Genomic DNA, 22781 nt, shown 5'->3' with positions numbered 1-22781 from the left:
AGAGAACTTGGGAAGTTTGACACCAGACGGGCTGCGGGCGTTCTGGATGAGTTGTAGGGGTTTAATGGCACAGGCAGGGAGCCCAGCCAACAGCGAGTTGCAGTAATCCAGACGGGAGATTACAAGTGCCTGGATTAGGACCTGCGCCGCTGCCTGCGTGAGGCAGGTCGTACTCTGCGAATGTTGTAGAGCATGAACCTACAGGGAACGGGTCACCCGCCTTGATGTTAGTTGAGAACGACAGGGGTGTTGTCCAGGATCACGCCAAGGTTCTTCAGCACTCTGGGAGGAGACACAATGGAGTTGTCAACCGTGATGGCGAGATCATGGAACGGGGCAGTCCTTTCCCCGGGAGGTAAGAGCAGCTCCGTCTTGCCGAGGTTCAGCTTGAGGTGGTGATCCGTCATCCACACTGATATGTCTGCCAGACATGCAGAGCATGCGATTCACCACCTGGTTATCAGAGGGGGGAAAGGAGAAGATTAATTGTGTGTCGTCTGCATAGCAATTGATAGAGAGACCATGTGAGGATATGACAGAGCCAAGTGACTTGGGTTGTATAGACGAGAATAGGAGAGGGCCTAGAACAGAGCCCTGGGGGACACCAGTGGGTGAGAGCACGTGGTGCGGAGACAGATTCTCGCCACGCCAACTGGTAGGAGGCGACCCTGTCAGGTTAGGACGCATCCAACGTGGGCCGCGCCGGAGATGCCCAGCTCGGAGAGGGTGGAGAGGAGGATATGATGGTTCACAGTATCAAAGGCAGCCGATAGGTCTAGAAGGATGAGAGCAGAGGAGAGAGAGTTAGCTTTAGCAGTGCGGAGCGCCTCCGTGACACAGAGAAGAGCAGTCTCAGTTGAAATGACTAGTCTTGAAACCTGACTGATTGGATCCAAGAAGGTCATTCTGAGGAGACGATAGCAGGAGAGCTGGCCAAGGACGGCACGTTCAAGAGTTTTGGAGAGAAAAAAAGAAGGGATACTGGTCTGTAGTCTGTTGACATCGGAGGGTCGAGTGTAGGTTTTTCAGAAGGGGTGCAACTCTCGCTCTCTTGAAGACGGAAGGGACGTAGCCAGCGGTCAAGGATGAGTTGATGAGCGAGGTGAGGTAAGGGAGAAGGTCTCCGGAAATGGTCTGGAGAAGAGAAGGAGGGGATAGGGTCAAGCGGGCAGGTTGTTGGCGGGCCGGCCGTCACAAGACGCGAGATTTCATCTGGAGAGGAGAGGGGAGAAAGAGGGTCAAAGCACAGGGTAGGGCAGTGTGAGCAGAACCAGGCGTGTTCGTTTGACTTAGCAAACGAGGATCGGATGTCGTCGACCTTCTTTTCAAAATGGTTGACGAAGTCATCAGCAGAGAGGGAGGAGGGGGGAGGAGGGGGAGGAGGATTCAGGAGGGAGGAGAAGGTGGCAAAGAGCTTCCTAGGTTAGAGGCAGATGCTTGGAATTTAGAGTGGTAGAAATTGGCTTTAGCAGCAGAGACAGAAGAGGAGAATGTAGAGAGGAGGGAGTGAAAGATGCCAGGTCCGCAGGGAGGCGAGTTTTCCTCCATTTCCGCTCGGCTGCCCGGAGCCCTGTTCTGTGAGCTCGCAATGAGTCGTCGAGCCACGGAGCAGGAGGGGAGGACCGAGCCGGCCTGGAGGATAGGGGACATAGAGAGTCAAAGGATGCAGAAAGGGAGGAGAGGAGGGTTGAGGAGGCAGAATCAGGAGATAGGTTGGAGAAGGTTTGAGCAGAGGGAAGAGATGATAGGATGGAAGAGGGAGAGTAGCGGGGAGAGAGAGCGAAGGTTGGGACGGGCGCGATACCATCCGAGTAGGGGCAGTGTGGGAAGTGTTGGATGAGAGCGAGAGGGAAAAAGGATACAAGGTAGTGGTCGGAGACTTGGAGGGGAGTTGCAATGAGATTAGTGGAAGAACAGCATCTAGTTAAGATGAGGTCAAGCGTTTTGCCTGCCTTGTGGAGTAGGGGGGAAGGTGGAGAGGGTGAGGTCAAAAGAGGAGAGGAGTGGAAAGAAGGAGGCAGGAGAGGAATGAGTCAAAGGTAGACGTGGGGAGGTTAAAGTCACCCAGAACTGTGAGAGGTGAGCCATCCTCAGGAAAGGAACTTATCAGGGCGTCAAGCTCATTGATGAACTCTCCAAGGGAACCTGTGAGGGCGATAAATGATAGGATGTTTAAGCTTGAAAGGGCTGGTAACTGTGACAGCATGGAATTCAAAGGAGGCGATAGACAGATGGGTCAGGGGAGAAAGAGAGAATTCCACTTGGGAGAGATGAGGATCCCAGTGCCACACCCCGCTGACCAGAAGCTCTCGGGTGTGCGAGAACACGTGGGCAGACGAGGAGAGAGCAGTAGGAGTAGCAGTGTTATCAGTGTAATCCATGTTTCCTCAGGTTGCCAAGAAGTCGAGGGACTGGAGGGAAGCATAGGCTGAGATGAACTCTGCCTTGTTGGCCGCAGATCGGCAGTTCCAGAGGCTGCCTGAGACCTGGAACTCCACGTGGGTCGTGCGCGCTGGGGACCACCAGGTTAGAGTAGCAGCGGCCACGCGGTGTGAAGCGTTTGTATGGTCTGTGCAGAGAGGAGAGAACAGGGATAGACAGACACAATAGTTGACAGGCTACAGAAGAGGCTACGCTAATGCAAAGGAGATTGGAATGACAAGTGGACTACACGTCTCGAATGTTCAGAAAGTTAAGCTTACGTTGCAAAAAATCTTATTGACTAAAATGATATAGACTGCTGGCTGGTGAAATAGGCTAGCTAGCAGTGGCTGCGTTGTTGGACTTTGTTTGAAAGTGTAGCTGGCTAGGTAACCTCTAACTGGCTAGGTAACCTCGACCAATTACTCTAGACTACACAATTATCTTGGATACAAAGACGGCTATGTAGCCAGCTAAGATCAAACAAATCAAAACTGTTGTACTGTAATGAAATGAAATGTAATACTACCTGTAATACTACCTGTGGAGCAAAGCGGAATGCAACTACTCGCTCCAAACCAAACCGGAAGTGCGTATCGTAGAGGGAGAGGCAATAGAAGTGTTGTTTCTTGTATTATTGTCTTTTGTGTCTTGAGGGACTGCTTCACCTTAATGTCCCTTTCCCTTTCTTCTGTCCTTATTTTTGTCCCACTTTGTCCTTCTTTGTCCCTTCTTCTCTTCTGCCAACTAGACACTCCTTGTAGCTAGCTAGCTTCTTTCAGGAATGTCCCTAGCAACTGCCTAGCAACAGGTAAACAACTTAGCTAGCTAAGAAAACGGTATAATTTTATGAAAGATTGTTACTTTTTCAAAAGCCTTTCTTCTTTGTTTGCTGCTTGTTTGGTCTCCTATTCAGTTTGCAGTTTTCTTTTGATTTTTTCATGTACTTTACTCTAAAAAAAACATTTAAATTTCCAATATTTGTAGGAGCTCATCTTTTCAGCTGCTGCTGCTTAATTTGGAACTCCGGAACTAATTTTAATATCTGAATATATAAAAAATGACAGTCTGTCAACTACTTATAGACCCTTACTTTAGTCTAAATATGACCTAGGTTTTGTGTCAGAGACAGTTCATGCCTCTGTATATCCCTGATACTCCAGCGGTAACTCTAGTTGACCTTTGACCCCTACAGAGTGATCTGCCCTTCGGTGGATTACCCTCCTGCCAAATGTCCCAGCCCACTTGCTGCTGACGAGGGGAGCACCTTCGAGCACCTGTGGAACACCTTGTAAGGTACCACACACACACACACACACACACACACACACACACACACACACACACACACACACACACACACACACACACACACACCGTAGAGCCATGAACGGAACAGACAATTTCCCTTTTCTCTCTTGATACTTATTACATTTTAAACGTAATTTTATGTCATTGCATTATCTATTCTGACTAGATTTTTAAAAACTTTTTGGTGCAGTGTTTCGGCTCGTTTAATAAAAATGTAATTGAGTTGTGAAATAAGTGTTTGAGTTGGCTATTTTATTCCACAGCTAATGTGTTCCAAAAGAGATATTCATAAACATTCAGAATGTGCCCTATTTTTTTTATAGCAATTCATTGAATTGGGGCAATCGCTGTTACCCAGAAGTAAACTCTCGTCAAATTTGTTCAGCTTTCTTATTTACTTCTCGGCAGAGGTGGCACCACAGCTTCAAAAGTGGTGTGGCAAAATTTGTACATGTGTCTTTTCAGGGGGCCTGGTGTTTTTCCTGGTCTCATGACCTGGTCATGTAAAACTCTGGGTCCTATTCATAGTCTATGACAGAACAGAATTTTAACTGGCCCGGACACGGAGTAGTTTTTAAATGCATTGGGGTCATGCAGGGCCTATACTGTAGGTTGGCATGCTTTCTCTCTATATGCAGCTATTAAAATCAAATAAAATCAAATAAAATAAAATTGTATTGTTCGCTTACACATTTTTTGCATATTTATTAATAGACTATATTTGGTTATTATGATATGTAATAAAAAGCTGTAAATCCTTAAGAGTCTATTGACACTAAGACAATCTAAGGAACATAATAAAAAAATCCCCATCAGAATCCATCAATTTAAGCTAGATATATGTTTTTTTGCATGGGCTGTGTCTCGATCCACCGCATCCGCCTATGTTTCTCACAAAAACATCTGTGGTGTCTGAAATGTTTGGCCTACAAACTAATAATGACCGCTCTATGGAAAGACGAGACTTTCACGAACAAGATGGTGTTTTCCGTTTTGCTCTACGTCCCTCTTAAGCCTCAAAGGACTTGTCTGAAGTCGATAATGCTGATGTGGCAACTTCTGTCTGTAGCATCTGAACCGTTTGGGCTACAAACTAATATGACCTCTCTGTGGAAACGGGAGACTCTCACGAACACGATGGTGTTCTGTTTTGCTCACGGGACTTGTCTGAAGGTAACCCATACAAATGATTGGAAGTATGGAGGTAGTTTTGTCCCCTAAAAAATAAAGTGTTAAATATATGTAAAAAAAAAAAAAAAAAACTGAAACATATCCTGAGCTTTCCTATATCTCCTAGATATACAGTAGGACAGACACTTCTAAACCTTATTCCTTATGATTTATTTTTTTCAGTTTTTTTGCCATTTATGAATGCTATATTCAATGCGTTTCTATGGGCCATAGCAGTAAAGACCAAATTCAATACTTTATTAAATCATTTGTTACATTTTTTTGATAACTAAAGGGGTCCTAAAATTCAATATCAAATAGGTAAATTATCCATCGTATGACCATCTTAAAACAAGTCCATTTGTTAGCTTAGTAAAAAAATAACAATGGCTTAGACATTTAGAGGTTAATATAATTTAACAATGTAAGTCATTACTCTATTCTTTACAATTGCATTGTAGTAATTGCATTCATTTTAGAATAATTTCTTTAACATCGCAAAATAAGACCCTGCCCTTTTAAGATAGGACCTGGCTACGGTAGGCTAGCCAAGACACATGCTAAAGGGTATTTTTGTAGTTTTCTTTTAGCAGACTATCAACAGTAGCCAGCATATTGCTAGTGTGTTCACTTTTGAGGGTTTGCTTTTGTAAATCACTTTCATATAATAAACAAGCTCAGTGAGTAGATTGATGGACGCTTATTTTTGCTCAGGACAGCTTGCGTGTGCTGTGTGAAGGTATCTATCAACTTCTGTACTGCTCGAATGCTCGAAATGTTGTGATTCGCGGGAGCGTAGTAGTGCTTGAATGAATGGCCAATCATATTGCTCAAATACAAATAGCACAACTTTGCTGCATGTAGTATTCAATGGTTTTCAATGGTAGACTGCGACAGAGCAGGTAATTGCTGAACTGGAACCTGAAAAAATGCAGGCGGTCGGTGCTGCTGCTTGGCGGCGTCACACCAGATTGAACAGTACCGGAGGCTAATGCTGTGTCGCCATAAGTTTTCTGCCGGCTCTGCTTCTGGGTCCAAATGTGTTAACAATTGAGAGTTCGGTTGTGCCAGAGAGGAAGTCGCAAAAATAAACTTTCAGACAAAGCCCCCCCCCCCTTCCGCCAATTAACTACTGCGCACACAGGCTTGAAATCACCACTCCCAGTTTAAAAATGTAAGCACCGCCTTCGCCAAATCCTGATTCGTCCAAATAATCAATGACGAAAACACAAACACAGGAACTACTGCTGCTAGTTATCTCAGCCATTCGATTACAGCCTTGACAGATTATTTTGGTTAACACGCATACTCTGCCCACAAGAGATTAAATTGGGGCCATTCTCTTTCTTTGATTTTGGTCAGTTTGTTCATATGTGAGTGATGATGGATCCTGGTTTTTGGATCTGAGTGAGAAGTGTTTGATCAGACTGTGTCTCTGTTGACCCCCCCAGAGAACCGGACACCACCTACTTTGAGCTCCCCCACGGGGGTCACTCTGGGGAGAGGGCGGCTCCCTCCACCAGCACCCCCAGTAACGCTACAGAGGTCTGCATGGACATCTACCACATGAGGGACATGAACGACAACGTCATGGTAGGAAGAGAAAGTCTAGTTCAACTGCAATTTAATTCACAATTTAATTCAATGAACAGCACACTGTAAGGGCTGAGTCCTAACTTTCAAAAATGTGCGTAAAATCATGCTATGGAGATTTGAGGAAGTTTGAGTTATGATAAGATTTAGTCCTCACAAGAATCACCACAAGAAGAAATGCGTTAAAATACAGACGAGTGAAATGACCACCATACACTGTGTACAAAACATTAGGAACACCTTCTTAATATTGAGTTGCACCCCCTTTTTCCCTCAGAACAGCCTCAATTCATCGGGGCATGGACTCCACAAGGTGTCGAAAGCGTTCCACAGGGATGTTGGCCCATGTTGACTCCAACGCTTCACACAGTTGTGTCAAGCTGGCTGGATGTCCATTGGGTGGTGGACCATCCTTGATACACACAGGAAACTGTTGAGCGTGAAAAACCCAGCAACGTTGCAGTTTTTGACACAAACAGTGCGCCTGGCACCTACTACCATACCCCGTTCAAAGGCACTTCAATCTTTTGTCATGCCCATTCACCCTCTGAATGGCACACATACTCAATCAATGTCTCAATCGTCTCAAGGCTTAAAAATCCTTCTTTAAACCTGTCTCCTCCCTTCATCTACACTGATTGGATTTAACAAGTGACATCAATAAGCGATCATAGCTTTCACCTGGATTCACCTGGTTAGTCTATGTCATGTACACTTACACTAGGCTACCTGGGGTGTCAGGTAGCCTAGTGGCTAGAGCGTTGGACTAGTAACCGGAAGGTTGCAAGATCGAATCCCTGAGCTGACAAGGTAAAAATCTGTCGTTCTGCCCCTGAACAAGGCAGTTAACCCACCGTTCCAAGGCCGTCATTGAAAATAAGATATTTTTCTTTACTGACTTGCCAAGTTAAATAAAAATAAAAACACATGTCAGCATGTCCACTCAGTGTACGTACTGGACTAGTATTTTAGAATGGATTAATGATTTTCTTTTCATGTTGACTTTGTGGCGGCGTGACATGCGTGGACAATAACCGACTAGCCGGTATCAGGTCAGGGTTGTTCCTGTGTTGGTGGGGGGTGGTTTTCCCTCCATTGAAGTAGAGATTCCCTCCTCATTTCCCTCTCCTCCGGAGCCCTTTCCCTCCCTCAGTACTCTGTGGTGAGTGGTCTGGGATTAGGGGGGAGGTTATCACCTTAATTAGAGAGCAGCAAGCCAAGCCCCACACACACACACACAAACTTCTGCTCTGCCATCTGTAGTGTGTGTGTGTGTGTGTCTAAAACAGCTGCAACAGTCTAGAAACTGCCATAACATTATTTCCAAAATGTTTAGACACAGCTCTCTATTGTAAACAGACGACTTCAATTATTTTTCAATGCGTTTGGCAAACAGATACCTTGTCAGTGCTTTATGAGGAAGGCACTAATGGACTAGAGAGTGTGTTGTTTTACCTGAAAACCATCAAACAATGCTCACACAACCAAAATCTATGAGAAGAGGACAAGTCATTCAATTACAAACAAGCCTTCTGATGTACAATATTGGACTGATCCAATATGTCACTGGGCAAGCCTGGACTTGCCTTGCTAGTTAATGAATAGTCATGAGAGAAAAAAATGGGAGGTCCTACATTTGTTGTTAGATGCAGGACTAGTTGAGAGGGCCGAGACAAGACCAGCAGCAGAGGCAGGTCAAAAGAAGCGAATGAACCTTCATACGTCGTTCCTCCATCACGACCCAACCCGGGTTCTAGTGAGCGGTTCACCTGCCCTGCCCTGTGGATCTGAAAGATGACTAGTGTGGTTCATAGCAGTGACCGCACCTGATCACACCTGAACTTACCGTACCTGACCGCTCCCCTTCTCCCAGTTCTATCTATGACCATCCGGTCAGGGGAGCGCCATTCTCCTTACGACCGCCCTACGCTCTCTACAGGACATCTAAAATGTTGTACGTTAGTGACCCCGGGCAGCACTACACCACGGTAAGGTGTCTGTGACTTTTATTTCTGCTATTATGCTGTATATATCTGTTTTTGTCTACACACCTGTGTAGATGTCATTTGGATGTGTAATTTTGATGTGTCATTTTTGTGAGGATAACTTATTTTTGGTTGGTTTGTGTCATTGGTTCTATTTGGGAATCAGTCACAGTATTGTTCAGTAGTACTGTGTTACTCAGAACCATAATTTGTGTAGACTGGTTATTCAAGTAGGGTAGGCGGATGAAGATGTTAGGGGGTCAATGATAGGTCGGATGCCTCCTGTTCTTTTGCTTTTTGTGTAAATACTATTTAAGATTTATCACAGAGTAACTGACATCTGTGTCATTTTACTGTAATATTACAAAAGACAATATATCTCATGGATTTAACTATACTTCAAATCCAATCCAATTTTATTTGTCACATGCGCTGAATACAACAGGTGTAGACCTTACCGTGAAATGCTTACTTACTGACTGGAGTCCATCCATATTGTTGGTATGTGTCTCAACTGTATTGACGTTGGTACGCTCCGTTGGCTTTATTGGGAAGATGGGGGATATAGAGTTTGCTATAAAGAATTATAGTCACCATTCCAGTTCTGATATCATGGGACTGGTTGTCACAGGCGTTCACAATAACAGTTTTGAAGGTAAATATTTCAATGCACAAAATTATTTGTTGTGTGAATTCCATGAGTCCCGAGTGGCACAGTAGTCTAAGACACTACATCTCAGTGCAAGAGGTGTCACTACAGTACCTGGTTTGAATCCAGGCTGCATCACATCTGGCCATGATTGGGCATCCCATAGGGCAGCGCACAATTGTCCCAGCGTCATCCGGGTTAATAAGAATTTATTTTTAACTGACTTGCCTAGTTAAATTCACAACAACAAAAAAATCTCACATCGGATGTAAGAAGTTGAATTTTGCTACTTTTTTTCACGAACAGAGATTAATTAATTAATTAATTAATTAGTAAGAAATCATAAACATAATCATTAGGATGGTAAAAGAAAAACGCTGCTCCTGAACCAGCGGTTAGGGGAAACTTCTACCTACCCCAGTATAACAAACACTCTTTACTGGCGCTGGGGTTAAATTGCCCATAGGTGCAGATCTTGGATCAGCTTACCTTCCCCAAATCATAACCTTATCCTCTTTACTGCCACTTCCCATTTCCTCCCAATAGGGGGCAGACATTCATGACTTCATGATCAGAGTTTAGACCAAATTGGTGATGTAGCAGTTACCAGGCGCTAATCTACTCCACCCAAATATTCTGCTTAGTCCAGACATGCAACAAAACGCATGATGCCATGAAATTCATTTTTCATTGCATCCTGATTGGTAGGGATATTTATTGTATTTTTATTGTCTTCCCACTGGGCCACATATGTCAATTCAATGTCTATTCCATTAATTGAAATGACTTGGAAACAATGTTGTGTGTACCCAGTGTGTTATTTCAACGCAGTGAATTGATAAGAAGATAGATGGAACGTTTTTAGATGCTGTGATTAGTTCAGGACGCAAACAGTAGGTCACCGGGAGTGCACTATTCTAACACACACACACACACACACACACACACACACACACACACACACACACACACACACACACACACACACACACACACACACACACACACACACACACACACACACACACACACACACACACACACACACACACACACACACACACACACACACAGGCAGTGGTGGCTTTTGCTCTGTTTCAACTTGTTATAGATCAAGCTGAGACATTATGACATAGCACACCTGTGTGTGTGTGTGTGTGTGAGTGTGTGTGCGTGCGTGCGTGTGTGGGTGCAAGTGTGTGTGTGTGGTTACCTCTGTGACTACAGTATGTTCCTCAGATGAACTTGTCTAAAATGTTTTCTAGAGATGACAACAACAGCTGGACTTGTCTCACTATAGTGGAAACTCCCTTTACGAACCAAGGTCTCTCAAATAGATACATGTTGCATACTATTAACAGTAAAACAAATATTAAGAACACTTTCTATGAAGTGTCTTTGTGTACTACAAATTATGAATGCATTTATAGGCATTCATTCATACAGGCTGTTATAGGAAACCACTGGCTTTTACCAATGTTCAGAGCAAGTCTTGAACTATACATCCAGCCCAAGCCTGGTTTAATCAGGAATGGGTTTTTATAGTTGCATGTCAGGTACACACTTAGGAAAAAAAGGGCTCTCTATAACCTAAAAGGGTTCTTCGGCTGTCCCCAAAGGGAAATCAAAAATGTTGGTTCCTGATTAAGAATGTTAGTTCATCCCTTTGGGTTCCATGTAGAACACTTTCCACAGACGGAACCCAAAAGGGTTCTACCTGAAACCAAAAAGGGTTCTCCTATGGAGACAGCCGAAGAACCCTATTGGAACCCTTTTTTCTGAGAGTGTAGTGTCTGGTGTAAGTTCCTCAAATGGTGCATGGGTCATGATCCAGTGGTGAACGCCTAGGTTCTGGCTAGAAATAGGTTTTTCCTGTACGGGGGGAATCAAAATTACTTTCGATGAGTCATCATTGTTTTAAACACTTAGGGAACCACAACCCACTGCTTGACAACAACAAACCCCAGTCAAAATGTGTGAATTCACCTCAGTATTGATATGACATGGGCCACCTGCCCCAAAGACAATCCCATGTACTGTCCTTATATGGGCGCACCACTATCTCCCCTCCTGTGACCTTTGAGCCCGACTCCTATACTTTTTAGTGTTTTCCTCATTCCCCTCTGTCTCTCTTTCTCTCTGGGACAAATGTCAGACAATGTTTATCCTAGCTGTGCGGGTCTTCACTATGCATTCTCCAGCGTGTGCATACTTGCGCTGATGTTGTCGTCTGAGTCCAGGCATGCTGTAATTAGAACACCGCCGCAATTTTTTGGGTCTCTCTCCCTCTTTCTTTCTCTCACTCTCAGTTCATCCCCTGTCGTTCTCTCTGTCAGTGTTTTTTTCCCCCTAACCTTTGCCATTAAAGGGTCTTTGAGGGTCTTTGAGAAGGGGTGCTGCTGTGTTTGGGAGAGAGTTGTGTCCATCGATGCACACCCCTCTACCGACACTACAGGCTATGCTTCCTCTTTCTTCTTGCTTTATTTTGCTCTGAAACTTCTGACTGAGGAGTTTGTGTTGTGAAAGTGAATACAGCCGGTTGGAAGGATGTACTACGTGAAAAAGAAGGTAACTCTTGGTGTTTCATTTTATGTCTATGTGTGTTCAACCTTGTCTTGTATACCTCTGTTTTGCCCAGTTCATTGCAGTAGTAGTGTTTTGATTGTCCAGAGGTTGTGAAGGGAAATCAGGTGGGGAAAGACATTTTATTTTTATTTTTTGAATGTATTTCTCCATAGTATTCCACACTCCATTGCAAAATGATATTGCTTATATTGATGACTGATAATTATCAGTTGTGTGCTAATCTTCAATCAAGTACAGTAGTTACTGCACGAGTTGGCGACTTTGTATAGACTTTATTATGGCCAGATTATTGATGATTTTGAGGTTGTCTGTAAATTGAGTATTAGAAGATTGTTTTCTTCGAGCTTTTCCCTCCATGTGCAGGTAGTTTGGCTAGTGATCTGAAGTTTCTCACCACTCACCACAGAGTTACACATTTTCCCCATGGAGATGGCACTGGCAGGCAATTAGGCAGATCACAGATTACATTGATGTTTTACAACCTCACCTAGCCCCCCTGGGGGGGATACAGGGTGGGGGTCTACACACACACACATTTTTGTTTTACTATCCTTGTGGGGACCAAACAAAAAATTCTAATTCTAAATCCTATTTTCTCTAACCTTAACCTAACCTAAACCATAACCCTAACTTCTAAACCGAACCCTAATTCTAACCCTAACCCTGAACCTAACCCCTAAGCCTAAAATAGCCTTTTTCCTTGTGGGGACTGGTGAAATGTCCCCACTTGTTTGAATTTTCCTTGTTTTACACACACCTCAACAATTCCTACCCCTCCCTACCCCTCCAAAAACCCTTCCTTCGAGTGTTGTAACCTGAACCCCCTGATGAGCCCAAAAACCCCTGTATGTCTCTCCAGGTTGGGCCTTACCTTTTCCTTAACAATTTCCTCCTCCCTCCCTCCTTCTTTCCCTCCCTCCCTCCTTCCCTCTGTGCAGTCCCAGTACAACCTGTTGAGCAGCAGCATGGAGGCGAACCTGGGGAGCCAGCGAGCGGCGTCCACCAGCCCCTACAGCTCGGGGGAGAACACGTCTGCAGTGCCGACACCGTCACCCTACTCGCAGCCCAACAGCACATTTGACGGCCTGTCGCCGGCGCCAGCTATCCCGTCCAACACCGACTACCCTGGACCCCACTGCTTCGAGGTCACCTTCCAGCAGTCCAGTACTGCCAAGTCCGCCACCTGGACGGTGAGTTTTAGATCATGTAGACGTACACACACGCAGACATACATGCGCATGCAAACGTTACAAGCTAACGGGACGGCGAGGGGTTGTTTTGTCTCTGTCTGATTGTCTCTATATCTCTCTCTCTCTTTCTCTCTTTATTCTGCTCTCTCTAGTTTTTCATTTTATTGTCTGTTTCAGTGTCTCTGTCTTCCCTTGACTAAAAAGTAATGTAAAAGTCACAAACTAATGGTGCTGGCTAAGTTGCTACTTTCCCTGAGAACGGACTGACATTGCTGCGTTAGATCAGAGAAGTTCTCTTGATGAGATGGGTTGTTGGCTGCAACCGAGGATGTATTCATGTCTATGGCTGCAACCACTCCTGTGACAGAAGACTGATTTGCGGGAATCTGTGTGTTTGACTCTTCATGGGTTCAAAGAGTAGACACTGACCTAACTATTCTGGTATCAGTATAAGACAGTGATCTGTTTTTCAAGTGATTGAGAGTTAGTTCTGTTGTTACTTTCTTCCTCCCAGAACTGATCTGTTATTGATACCATACCACAAGCATGACTAAAAGGTTCAGTACAACGACTCAATCCAAAATTCTGCCATTTAGGTGCTTGCAACACGTGTCAAACAAAGTGGGCGTGCAGAGGGGAAGAGATTTTTGTAGGGGGGACAATTACTTTGTAGCACCTGACAAATACAGCTCTGAACACTGAACAACAATGAATGGTTGTACATGTTTAATGATTTTCAATATACTGTAGTAACTGATTAAGAATGTTAGTTCATCTCTAAAGTTTAAAAGTCAATCCTGCTTTGTTTTGTTTACCTCTTTTGTGCTATCTTTTGCAAGATAGGATTCCCGTTAAAGAAAGTCACTTTCTCCATTAATACTAAAGGGGAAACCTGGGAACATATATCAATATTCAGATATGTTTCACCTGAAGAAATCTAATGACATTTATGTATTTGACATACCCCCACCCCAAACAGACCAAACTAAATCGACAGTTCTGGAATGTATCTAGAGACACTTGAAACGGGAGCTGCTGCGATGTGATTTGTCTGAGCTGAAAAAGAGTTGCCTCCCGAAAGGTGTCGCCCCGGATTGTTACAGAGTTGACCTCTGTTTGAAACGTGAACCTGTGTTTCCTTGCCTGAGGGGGCTTTTTGGCTGTGTCTGTCAAGCGTACTCAAGCGTGGGGGACTTTATTCAGAGCTTGGTGGCGGTAAGGATCTGTAAAAGGATCCCCCGGCCACTGAGGCGCTGCTTTGTGACCCACCACCGTGTTACGTCTTTCTTCAGCCCTTCTCTTGGCTGTCACCCGCGTCGCTCCGGGGCTCCACTCTGTCCCCACACATAGGCTTCCTCTCCAATGTGTCTGTCAACTGTTCTTTGACACAAGCTTTTCCCCTTACCTGTCTCATGGCGACTGAGGATACACTCGGAAAACACCAGCCCCGTTGTTGTAACTAGACAATTTATAGGGACCAACGTTTTTTACATCAGGATAATCTATGGGCCCTTCCTTTGACAGATTTTAGGAGAGGAGCCTACAGTAATTGCAGAATTGGTGTTAGTGTTTGGTTTCTTATATTCTGTAGTTTGTATGATTGATAGTTGGAATCCATCACCTTATGTTGAATGAGAACGGATGAACTATGTTGTTACAAATCCGAAACACTTCTACCTGAGGACTGAGGTCGGGCGATATTCAAGTAGAGACAGAAAACGACTTGACTGAGCAGCGCACACACAGGGTGATACACACTGAGTAATACACTCCTTACAGGCCCACTCCTTTATTTGAAAAATAACAAAATGGTTGCCCCTCCACTTGATTTGCTATTAAGCTGAGCGATGGTGCTTGAGAAATGTAAACCAACTACTCTCAAATTCATATTCTTCAAGAATCAATGCGTTTATATAACTAAAGGGGCAATCTGCAGTTCAAACAATAACAAAGAGTTTACCCACCACTGTTTTGGTACAGCTGAAGGACTGCCGTGTAACCATTCTCAAATTCATAGACAGATCTATGGATGCAAGGACTGACCATCCGTGATATCAAAATTATAGTTTTAACCATGTTTTGAGGCTATACAGTGTTTGTTCACAATTATATTGTCTACAAACAATGGATTAAAACAAGCTTATATTTTGGGTTCTGATGGGGTATAACAGTTGAAGTAAGTTCATGACGCATTGGTAAGTTATATTCTTCAAGAATCAATGGGTATATATTTCATTATTTAAAAGTACAAAAATTGATGTACAAATCACAGATTGTCCCTTTGATATACATACAAAAAAATGACCGTGATGAGTGGGCCTTTAAGGTAGCACAGGGAGAGTCCTTAGACCCTGCACTAAACTGCCCTGCCTTGCGTGTCTGCCTGACGGAACAATTAAAGCAGTATTGTTACCTGAACGCAGTAGTTAGACAGAGTGGGGGAACAATGTTAAGTATCTCGGTGTGAAAATATACCCTGTTATTACATTAATTAATCATTTTGTATAGCAAATGCTTAGGGGAAAGAAGATGACCTCGCAGAAAAAGTGGATTTGTAAAAGTCTGGGATGATTGTTATAAATTGGTCCCCTATTATAAAATATGGAATTAGAATATGAATGGTATCCAACTGAAATATGAATGTTACAATAAAAGTGTTGTTCTCTAAATGTGTTCTAGACAGACAAATGAAGAATAGATGTTTGGATTCATATAAATATACAGTGCCTTCAAAAAGTAGTCACACCCCTTGACCTTTTCCACATTTTTATGTGTTACATCCTGAATTTTAAATTAATAAAAATGTTAGATTTTTTTGTCACTGGCTTACACTCATACCCCATAATGTCAAAGTATAATAATATTTTTCTAAAATCTTCTAAATTAATAAAAAGTGAAAAGCTGAAATGTCTTGAGTCAATAACTATTCAACTCCTTTGTTATGGCAAGCCTCAATACGTTCAGGAGTAAAGATGTGCTTAACAAATCACATAATAAGTTGTCTCGACTGTCTGCAATAATAGTGTTTAACATTATTTTTGAATGACTACCTCATCTCTGTACCCCACACATACAATTATCTGTAAGGTCCCTCAGTCGAGCAGTACATTTAAACACAGATTCAACCACAAAGAACAGGAAGGCTTTCCAATGCCTCGCAAAGAAGGGAAACTATTGGTAGATGGGTAAAAAAGCAGACATTGAATATCCCTTTGAGCATGGTGAAGTTATTAATTACACTTTGAATGGTGTATCAATACACCCAGTCACGACAAAGACACAGAGGTCCTTCCTAACTCAGTTGCTGGAGAGGAAGGAAACCACTCAGGGATTTCACCATGAGGCCAATGGTGACTTTAAAACATTAACAGGTGATAGGAAAAAACTGAGGATGGATCAACAACATTGTAGTTACTCCACAATACTAACCTACATGACAGACTGAAAAGAAGGAAGCCTGTACGGAATAAAAATATTACAAAACATGCATCCTGTTAGCATCAAGGCACTAAAGTAATATTGCAAAAGATGATTTGGGGCAAATCCAATACAACACATTACTGAGTACCACTCTCCATATTTTCAAGTATAGCGGTGGCAACATCATGTTATTGGTATTCTTGTAATCGTTAAGGACTGCGTAATATTTCAGGATAAAAAATTTACGGAATGGAGCTTTCCACCAGACACTGGGAGATGAATTCACCTTTCAGCAGGACAATAACCTAAAACTCATGTCCAAATCTACACTGGAGTTGCTTACCAAGAAGACAATGAATGTTCCTGAGTGGCCGAGTTACAGTTTCGACATAAATCTACCTGAAAATCTATTGCAAGACCTGAAAATGGTTGTCTAGCAATGATCAACAACCATTTTGACAGAGCTTGAAGAATTTTGAAAAGAGTAATGGGCAAATGTTGCACAATCCAGGTGTGGAAAGCTGTTAGAGATTTACCCAGAAAGACTCACGGCTGTCATCGCTGCCAAAGGTGCTTCTACAAAGTATTGACTCAGAGATGTGTATACTTATGTAAATGAGATATGTATGGATTCAGGATTATATCTCTGAACTAAGCACCAAGGTCAGTTTAGCATTTTCTCTCCTCTAATGGTTATGATTTGGATTTGGGAGACAGTAAACTGATCCTAGATCTGTGCCCACAGGCAACTCCTACCCAAAGCACTAACAAAAGGAGCATTTGTACTCGAGTAGGACAACAAATCAAAGAAACCCCCAAGACAGGACATAACAATGTTTGTCAAGTCCATTCGTGGACCATTTGCATCGCAAATGCTTTTTTTGGGCTACTAGTAACATGTCAGTGTGTTGTTAAGCAAACGTGAGTTTCTGAAAAGAAAATAGCTTACCGTCAAGCCGATAGGAATGAAAGAGTTGCTTCTAATGCAGGGGGATTCCCAAAATGGCAGGAGAGTGTGTAACACCTTTAATCCCGCGTCGGGCCCGTGCTTGAACATGAATCGGCTTGGGGATCAGTGTCTGTGGGGAGTTGAGACACTGTGTGGTGGACTTGAAAGGGTTAAGGTGGGAGAAGAGGCTGGGTGGTTGCAGGCTTGTGGGGCCCCAGGCTATGGGGAATGGCATAGGGGCATATTGACTTCACCTCCTAGTTTTGGCCGTTACGACTATCTCTCAGCTACTGTAGGAGGCACTGGGCTTTGGAGAGATTAACTCCTTAAATACTATGGCTGCTGTTCAGACAGACTCGGTTTGTGTTTGCAAGCAGCTCGTTATGTGTTAAAAATGTATTAAAGGTGACATTGCCACTCCAATGAGTTGCCCTTGCCAATAGGACCTTTTCAATGACACTTTTTAACTTTAAAATTTTCTCTTTTTTCTGGACTGGTGAGGATTTGGAGTGCTGTTGTGTCTGTGTGGAGAGTCTGTACTGTCTATGTATTGTAGGCTATGGTTACCATGTTGTTGCCATTTACAGCCCAGCAACAATCTGTCCTTGGGAATGAATATTGAATTGAATACACTAACTACTTGACTGACAGCAGTCATCAGTTTTAGACTGCAGTATTGGCGATTTGAAGGAGTTGACACCTGCTCTGGTTACTGTAGGTGGAATAGAATAGAATAGAACAGAAGAAGGCATGGCACAACACAACACAAAGAATACCTTGTGTTTCATGAAAACCCCCATCATGATTATTCACACTGAACGAATCTACCCAAGATTACTTTAAGCCACTCTATTTACAAGTGATCTCATAGCTGCTGTTATGGGTGTCTTGGGTGTCTGTCTGGTAAACAACACATTATTCTGTATTAGGGATAATTGCTCCCAAGCATGCACCATCCATCCTTCAAATGAGCCCTTTGCCTCCAAAACTTCAAACATTCCTGGAGCTCTCAGAGCAAGAAGTGTCATGATGGGATGAAAATGAGATCTAACACCTCAGCCCTTTTCCAATAACGACCCATCGGCGCTCCCGATGCTTCGACAAAGCTCCGACAACGCTCCGCCACTCGGCTGGGTGTGGATTGGGATGAGGAAGGGACAGGCCGGAGCATGCTCTGTATCCCGGCGTGTCAGGAGCTGCTCTTCCCAGCTATTAGCCTCTCACAGTCAGGACGCAGGCCCGAACATGCCCATAGAGTCAGACACCGACCGCACATCCTTTCTCTAAGTCTACCCCATCCATACCACTGCCTGTCTGCATGCTTGTGTTGCCACAGCTTGGTAACACGCACACACACTTGATAATGAGGATATTCGAACACACATTCACACACGTAAACACACACACACACAGAATTGGAATCAATTAGCCACCTTTCTTAGTGTTACATCCTCGCAGTCTTTACTCACACAGATCTCCATAGACACTCTGCATCAGGCTTTGGAGCAGGTAGCTCCTGTTTTGATATGTATCAATCAAAATAGTAATCTGTACATGAAGCACATCAATAGGTAAAGGTGTTGTCACTTTTTGTGCATTATATCAAACTCAACAAACTATTTACATTAATACATGATAAGATATGGTACGATGCGATACAATATTATACTGGACAAAAATATAAACGCAACATGCAACAATTTTGAGTTACAGTTCGTATAAGGAAGTCAGCCATCATTGGAGGCAGTTTATGGTAGAGAAAGGAACATTACATTCTCTGGCAACAGCTCTGGTTGACATTCCTGCAGTCAGCATGTCAATTGCACACTCCCTCAAAACTTCCGACATCTGTGGCATTGTGTTGTGTGACAAAACTGCACATTTTAAAGTGTCTTTTTATTGTCCCCAGCACAAGGTGCACCTGTGTAATGATCGTGCTGTTTAATCAGCTTCTTGATATGCCACACGTGTCAGGTGGATTATGTTGTCAAAGGAGAATGCTCACTAACAGGGATGTAAAGAAATTCGTGCACAACATTTTAGTGAAAAAAGCTTTTTGTGCGTAGGGAAAATGTGTGTGATTTTTAAATTCAGCTCATGAAACATGGGACCAGCACTAGATGTTTATATATTTTTGTTTGTTTATATCAAGTGTACAGAGTTTATCATATAGATTTCAAGCATGGATTAAATCTTGTAGTGGAGATGCTAGGCTATCTGCTGACAAGTCATTACTCTTACACACCTTTCCCAGCTAACTTTAGCCACAACTAGCTAACAATCAATGAAAGTAAATGTGCAATTGTCAACATTTCCTGGTCAACTCAACAAAATCAACTCCATATTTAGTTACTTAATTAAAGGTGATTTGGCCATAAAGAAAAACAACAACAACATGCAAACATTCCCCGTTCACTTCCATTGATTTTTAGCTACCGGTGGCTAAAGTTAGCTGAGGTTTGTGGCTGTGAAAACCAAACCATCGATTACAGTTTCTCCTGGCACATGACCTACTTTCAGGGTGAGGAACCATCTAACATCAATTTGTGAAATCCTGAACAGATTGTGCCTAAAGACAACTTTTACCCGGAGCTGTGGAGCCACGAGCAACATCAATACACTTCCAGTAATATTGATAACTAGTAGGAACATCATAAACAACGCTTCTTTTTAGACTGCAGATATGCATTTAGATTGTTTTGTGCTTGTATAGGTAGGCCTGCAGTTATTCTTAGATAACAATATTCTCAATTAATTTGATCCACATTTGGAGATATTTGCAAGTGCAACAGTAGCTCATTATTCCCAAAGCACCAACCACTTCAAAAGAGACCAGCTCCAGTACGTCATGGTGAACACAACTCAGAGAAAATACATATCACATGTGGTGTTCCACAAGGTTCGATTTCGGGTCCTGTACTGTTCAGTTTATATATGTTACCCCCTGTCAGCGTTATCAGAAAGCACAGCATTGATTTTCACTGCTACGCAGACGATACGCAACTTTACTTTTCTGGGTCACCAGAGAATTTTAGCTCCACAGATAAATTATTAGTGACTGTATTAGTGATTTAAATACTTGGAAGACTCACAACTTCCTCCAGCTAATTGTTGGAGCCTAAGCACAGAGAGAGTATCTAGCCGCACATTTTTTTATTTTTTATTTTTTATTTTTTTTATTTTACTCCCTTTTCTCCCCAATTTTCGTGGTATCCAATCGCTCGTAATTACTATCTTGTCTCATCGCTACAACTCCCGTACGGGCTCGGGAGAGACGAAGGTCGAAAGCCATGCGTCCTCCGAAGCACAACCCAACCAAGCCGCACTGCTTCTTAACACAGCGCGCCTCCAACCCGGAAGCCAGCTGCACCAATGTGTCGGAGGAAACACCGTGTACCTGGCCCCCTTGGTTAGCGCGCACTGCGCCCGGCCCGCCACAGGAGTCGCTGGAGCGCGATGAGACAAGGATATCCCTACCGGCCAAACCCTCCCTAACCCGGACGACGCTATGCCAATTGTGCGTCGCCCCACGGACCTCCCGGTCGCGGCCGGCTGCGACAGAGCCTGGGCGCGAACCCAGAGACTCTAGACCACTGCGCCACCCGGGAGGCCTTAGCCGCACATTTTAATTCACGGGCAAAACCTAGGTGTTATTTTATATTCTGAACAAAATTTAAAATCACACATTAGGAATGTGACCAAAATAGCTTTTTACCACCTGAGGAACATTGCCAAGGTGTGTCCGTCTCTCTCTCAGGCTGATACAGAGAGACTCATCCATGCTTTTATTACAAGCAGGCTTGACTGCTTTAATGCTCTCCTGTCTGGTCTACCCAAAGAAGTTATTGGTCAACTGCAACACATACAGAATGCTGCAGCACGGGTACTGACCAAGACCAGACGGAGAGTACACATTACACCTGTTTTAAGCTCTATGCGTGTGAGTTAAAGAATTAATTTGGTTATTAAATATAGGTTTTTAAATCAATCCATGATTGTGCACCCCAATACATATCAGACATGCTTTAAGTTATGTTATTTAAGTTTAAGTTATGTACCCAGTAGGTCCCTCAGGTCCTCTGGCACTGGCCTTTTAACTATCCCAAAGCCTAGGACCAAGAGGCATGGAGACGCAGCCTTTAGTTATTATGCTCCCAGCCTCTGGAATAGCCTGCCAGAGAACCTAAGGGGGGCCGAAACTGTGGGCATATTTAAAAGAGATCTTAAAACACACCTTTTTAACTTTGCTTTTCCTTGGGGTGCTTTTTAGTTGTTCAGTTTGTGTCATTATCTAGTTTTTTATGTTATATTTATTGTGTAGTAAATATTTCAGCTTTTATTTTCATTGTTTTTTCATTGTTTTTTTCCTGTAAAGCACATTGAGTCGCATTCCATTTCTTAAATGTGCTAAATAAATAAAGCTTGATTTGATTTGATGGTCAGTGACTTCTGATATGATTTTTTGGGGGTGGATTTTGGTGAAACAAAAGTTGATTATATACTTCTACATCTCCCAAATGCTCCCAAACAGCAATTAAAGCTCATCAAATCACCTCGGGGGAATTCACATAGAACGCTATAGAATTTCCATTTCTTATCCAAGAGACTAATTTCTGTCTTTGCCATGTGCGTAGAGAGGGATTCGGGAAAGTGTTGTTGATGCTCATCTATGATTAATGGGATGTGGGATATAGTCGAGGAGGACTGCAGTGTGTTAACATATTTGGACAGTTAACTGACTTTGCGATAGGCAAGCCAGAGCATGTCCACAGGGATGACAGTATGGCAATTATCACTCGTTCTCCACAAGCTTGTCTGGACCTGCACATATGGTCCACTGGACTGGCTGACTATATAGAGTTCTGTCTGTCTGTCTTCTTCTTCCTCTTCCTCTACACTCGTCCATCTCCTAGCATGCACATCCTCCTCTCCCTCTTAATCCCCCTCAACCTCTTCTTCTTCCTCATCCACTACACTTGTCCATCTCCTAGACCAATTTTATCCCCGCTTTCTCTTCTCTACTTTTCTCATTCTATCCTCTCTTGCACTTTTCATCTTCCTCTCTCACTCAACACCTTTCTTAACTCATTCCTCCATCCACTGATCCATTCACCGATCCATCCATCCATTCATCCATCTGCCCATCCATCCGAGCATTGGGCTTGCTCGTGACTCGGCTTTTCTTGTCTGTGGAACGCGCTCTCCAGGAGATGTGATATGGGAGTTCCGTACCTTTCAATAAAACAATGAAGAATAAGTAGAATAAGTGAAGGGAGATGTGTCAGTGGACAAGTCCAGACGTCTCTCTCTCAGCTGCATACAGAGACAGAGAGAGTGATTTATTGCTCTGCCATGCTCTCAGTTGTGACTGAACCTATCAAAATGATCACTATCTGCCCAGCACATGTAACTCATATGATGCTTATTGATTCATATGGGCTTCATTTTGTTCCGGTGTTGTTCCCATGACTCAGTATTGTAGATAAACCTTGGTGCTGGTGGCAACA

General features: G+C 43.3%; 2 protein-coding genes across 2 annotated transcripts in view; both read left to right on the top strand.

Annotated features, from left to right (window-relative positions):
- The window catches only part of tprg1l (tumor protein p63 regulated 1-like), a 325294-nt gene that overhangs the window by 58439 nt on the left and 244074 nt on the right, over nt 1-22781 (top strand). The window lies entirely within an intron of this gene.
- The window catches only part of LOC111966353 (tumor protein p73-like), a 29207-nt gene continuing 12799 nt past the window's right edge, over nt 6374-22781 (top strand). Inside the window, 2 exon segments of the mRNA XM_070444415.1 lie at nt 6374-6495; nt 12654-12905. Of these exon segments, the coding sequence (XP_070300516.1) occupies nt 6454-6495; nt 12654-12905 (294 nt within the window). The 5' untranslated portion in view covers nt 6374-6453.

The sequence above is a fragment of the Salvelinus sp. IW2-2015 genome, linkage group LG7 (genome assembly GCF_002910315.2).
Source record: "Salvelinus sp. IW2-2015 linkage group LG7, ASM291031v2, whole genome shotgun sequence".
Lineage (NCBI taxonomy): Eukaryota > Metazoa > Chordata > Actinopteri > Salmoniformes > Salmonidae > Salvelinus > Salvelinus sp. IW2-2015.
Note: the sequence above shows the minus strand (reverse complement) of the source record. Positions and strands in the feature narration are given on the sequence as shown.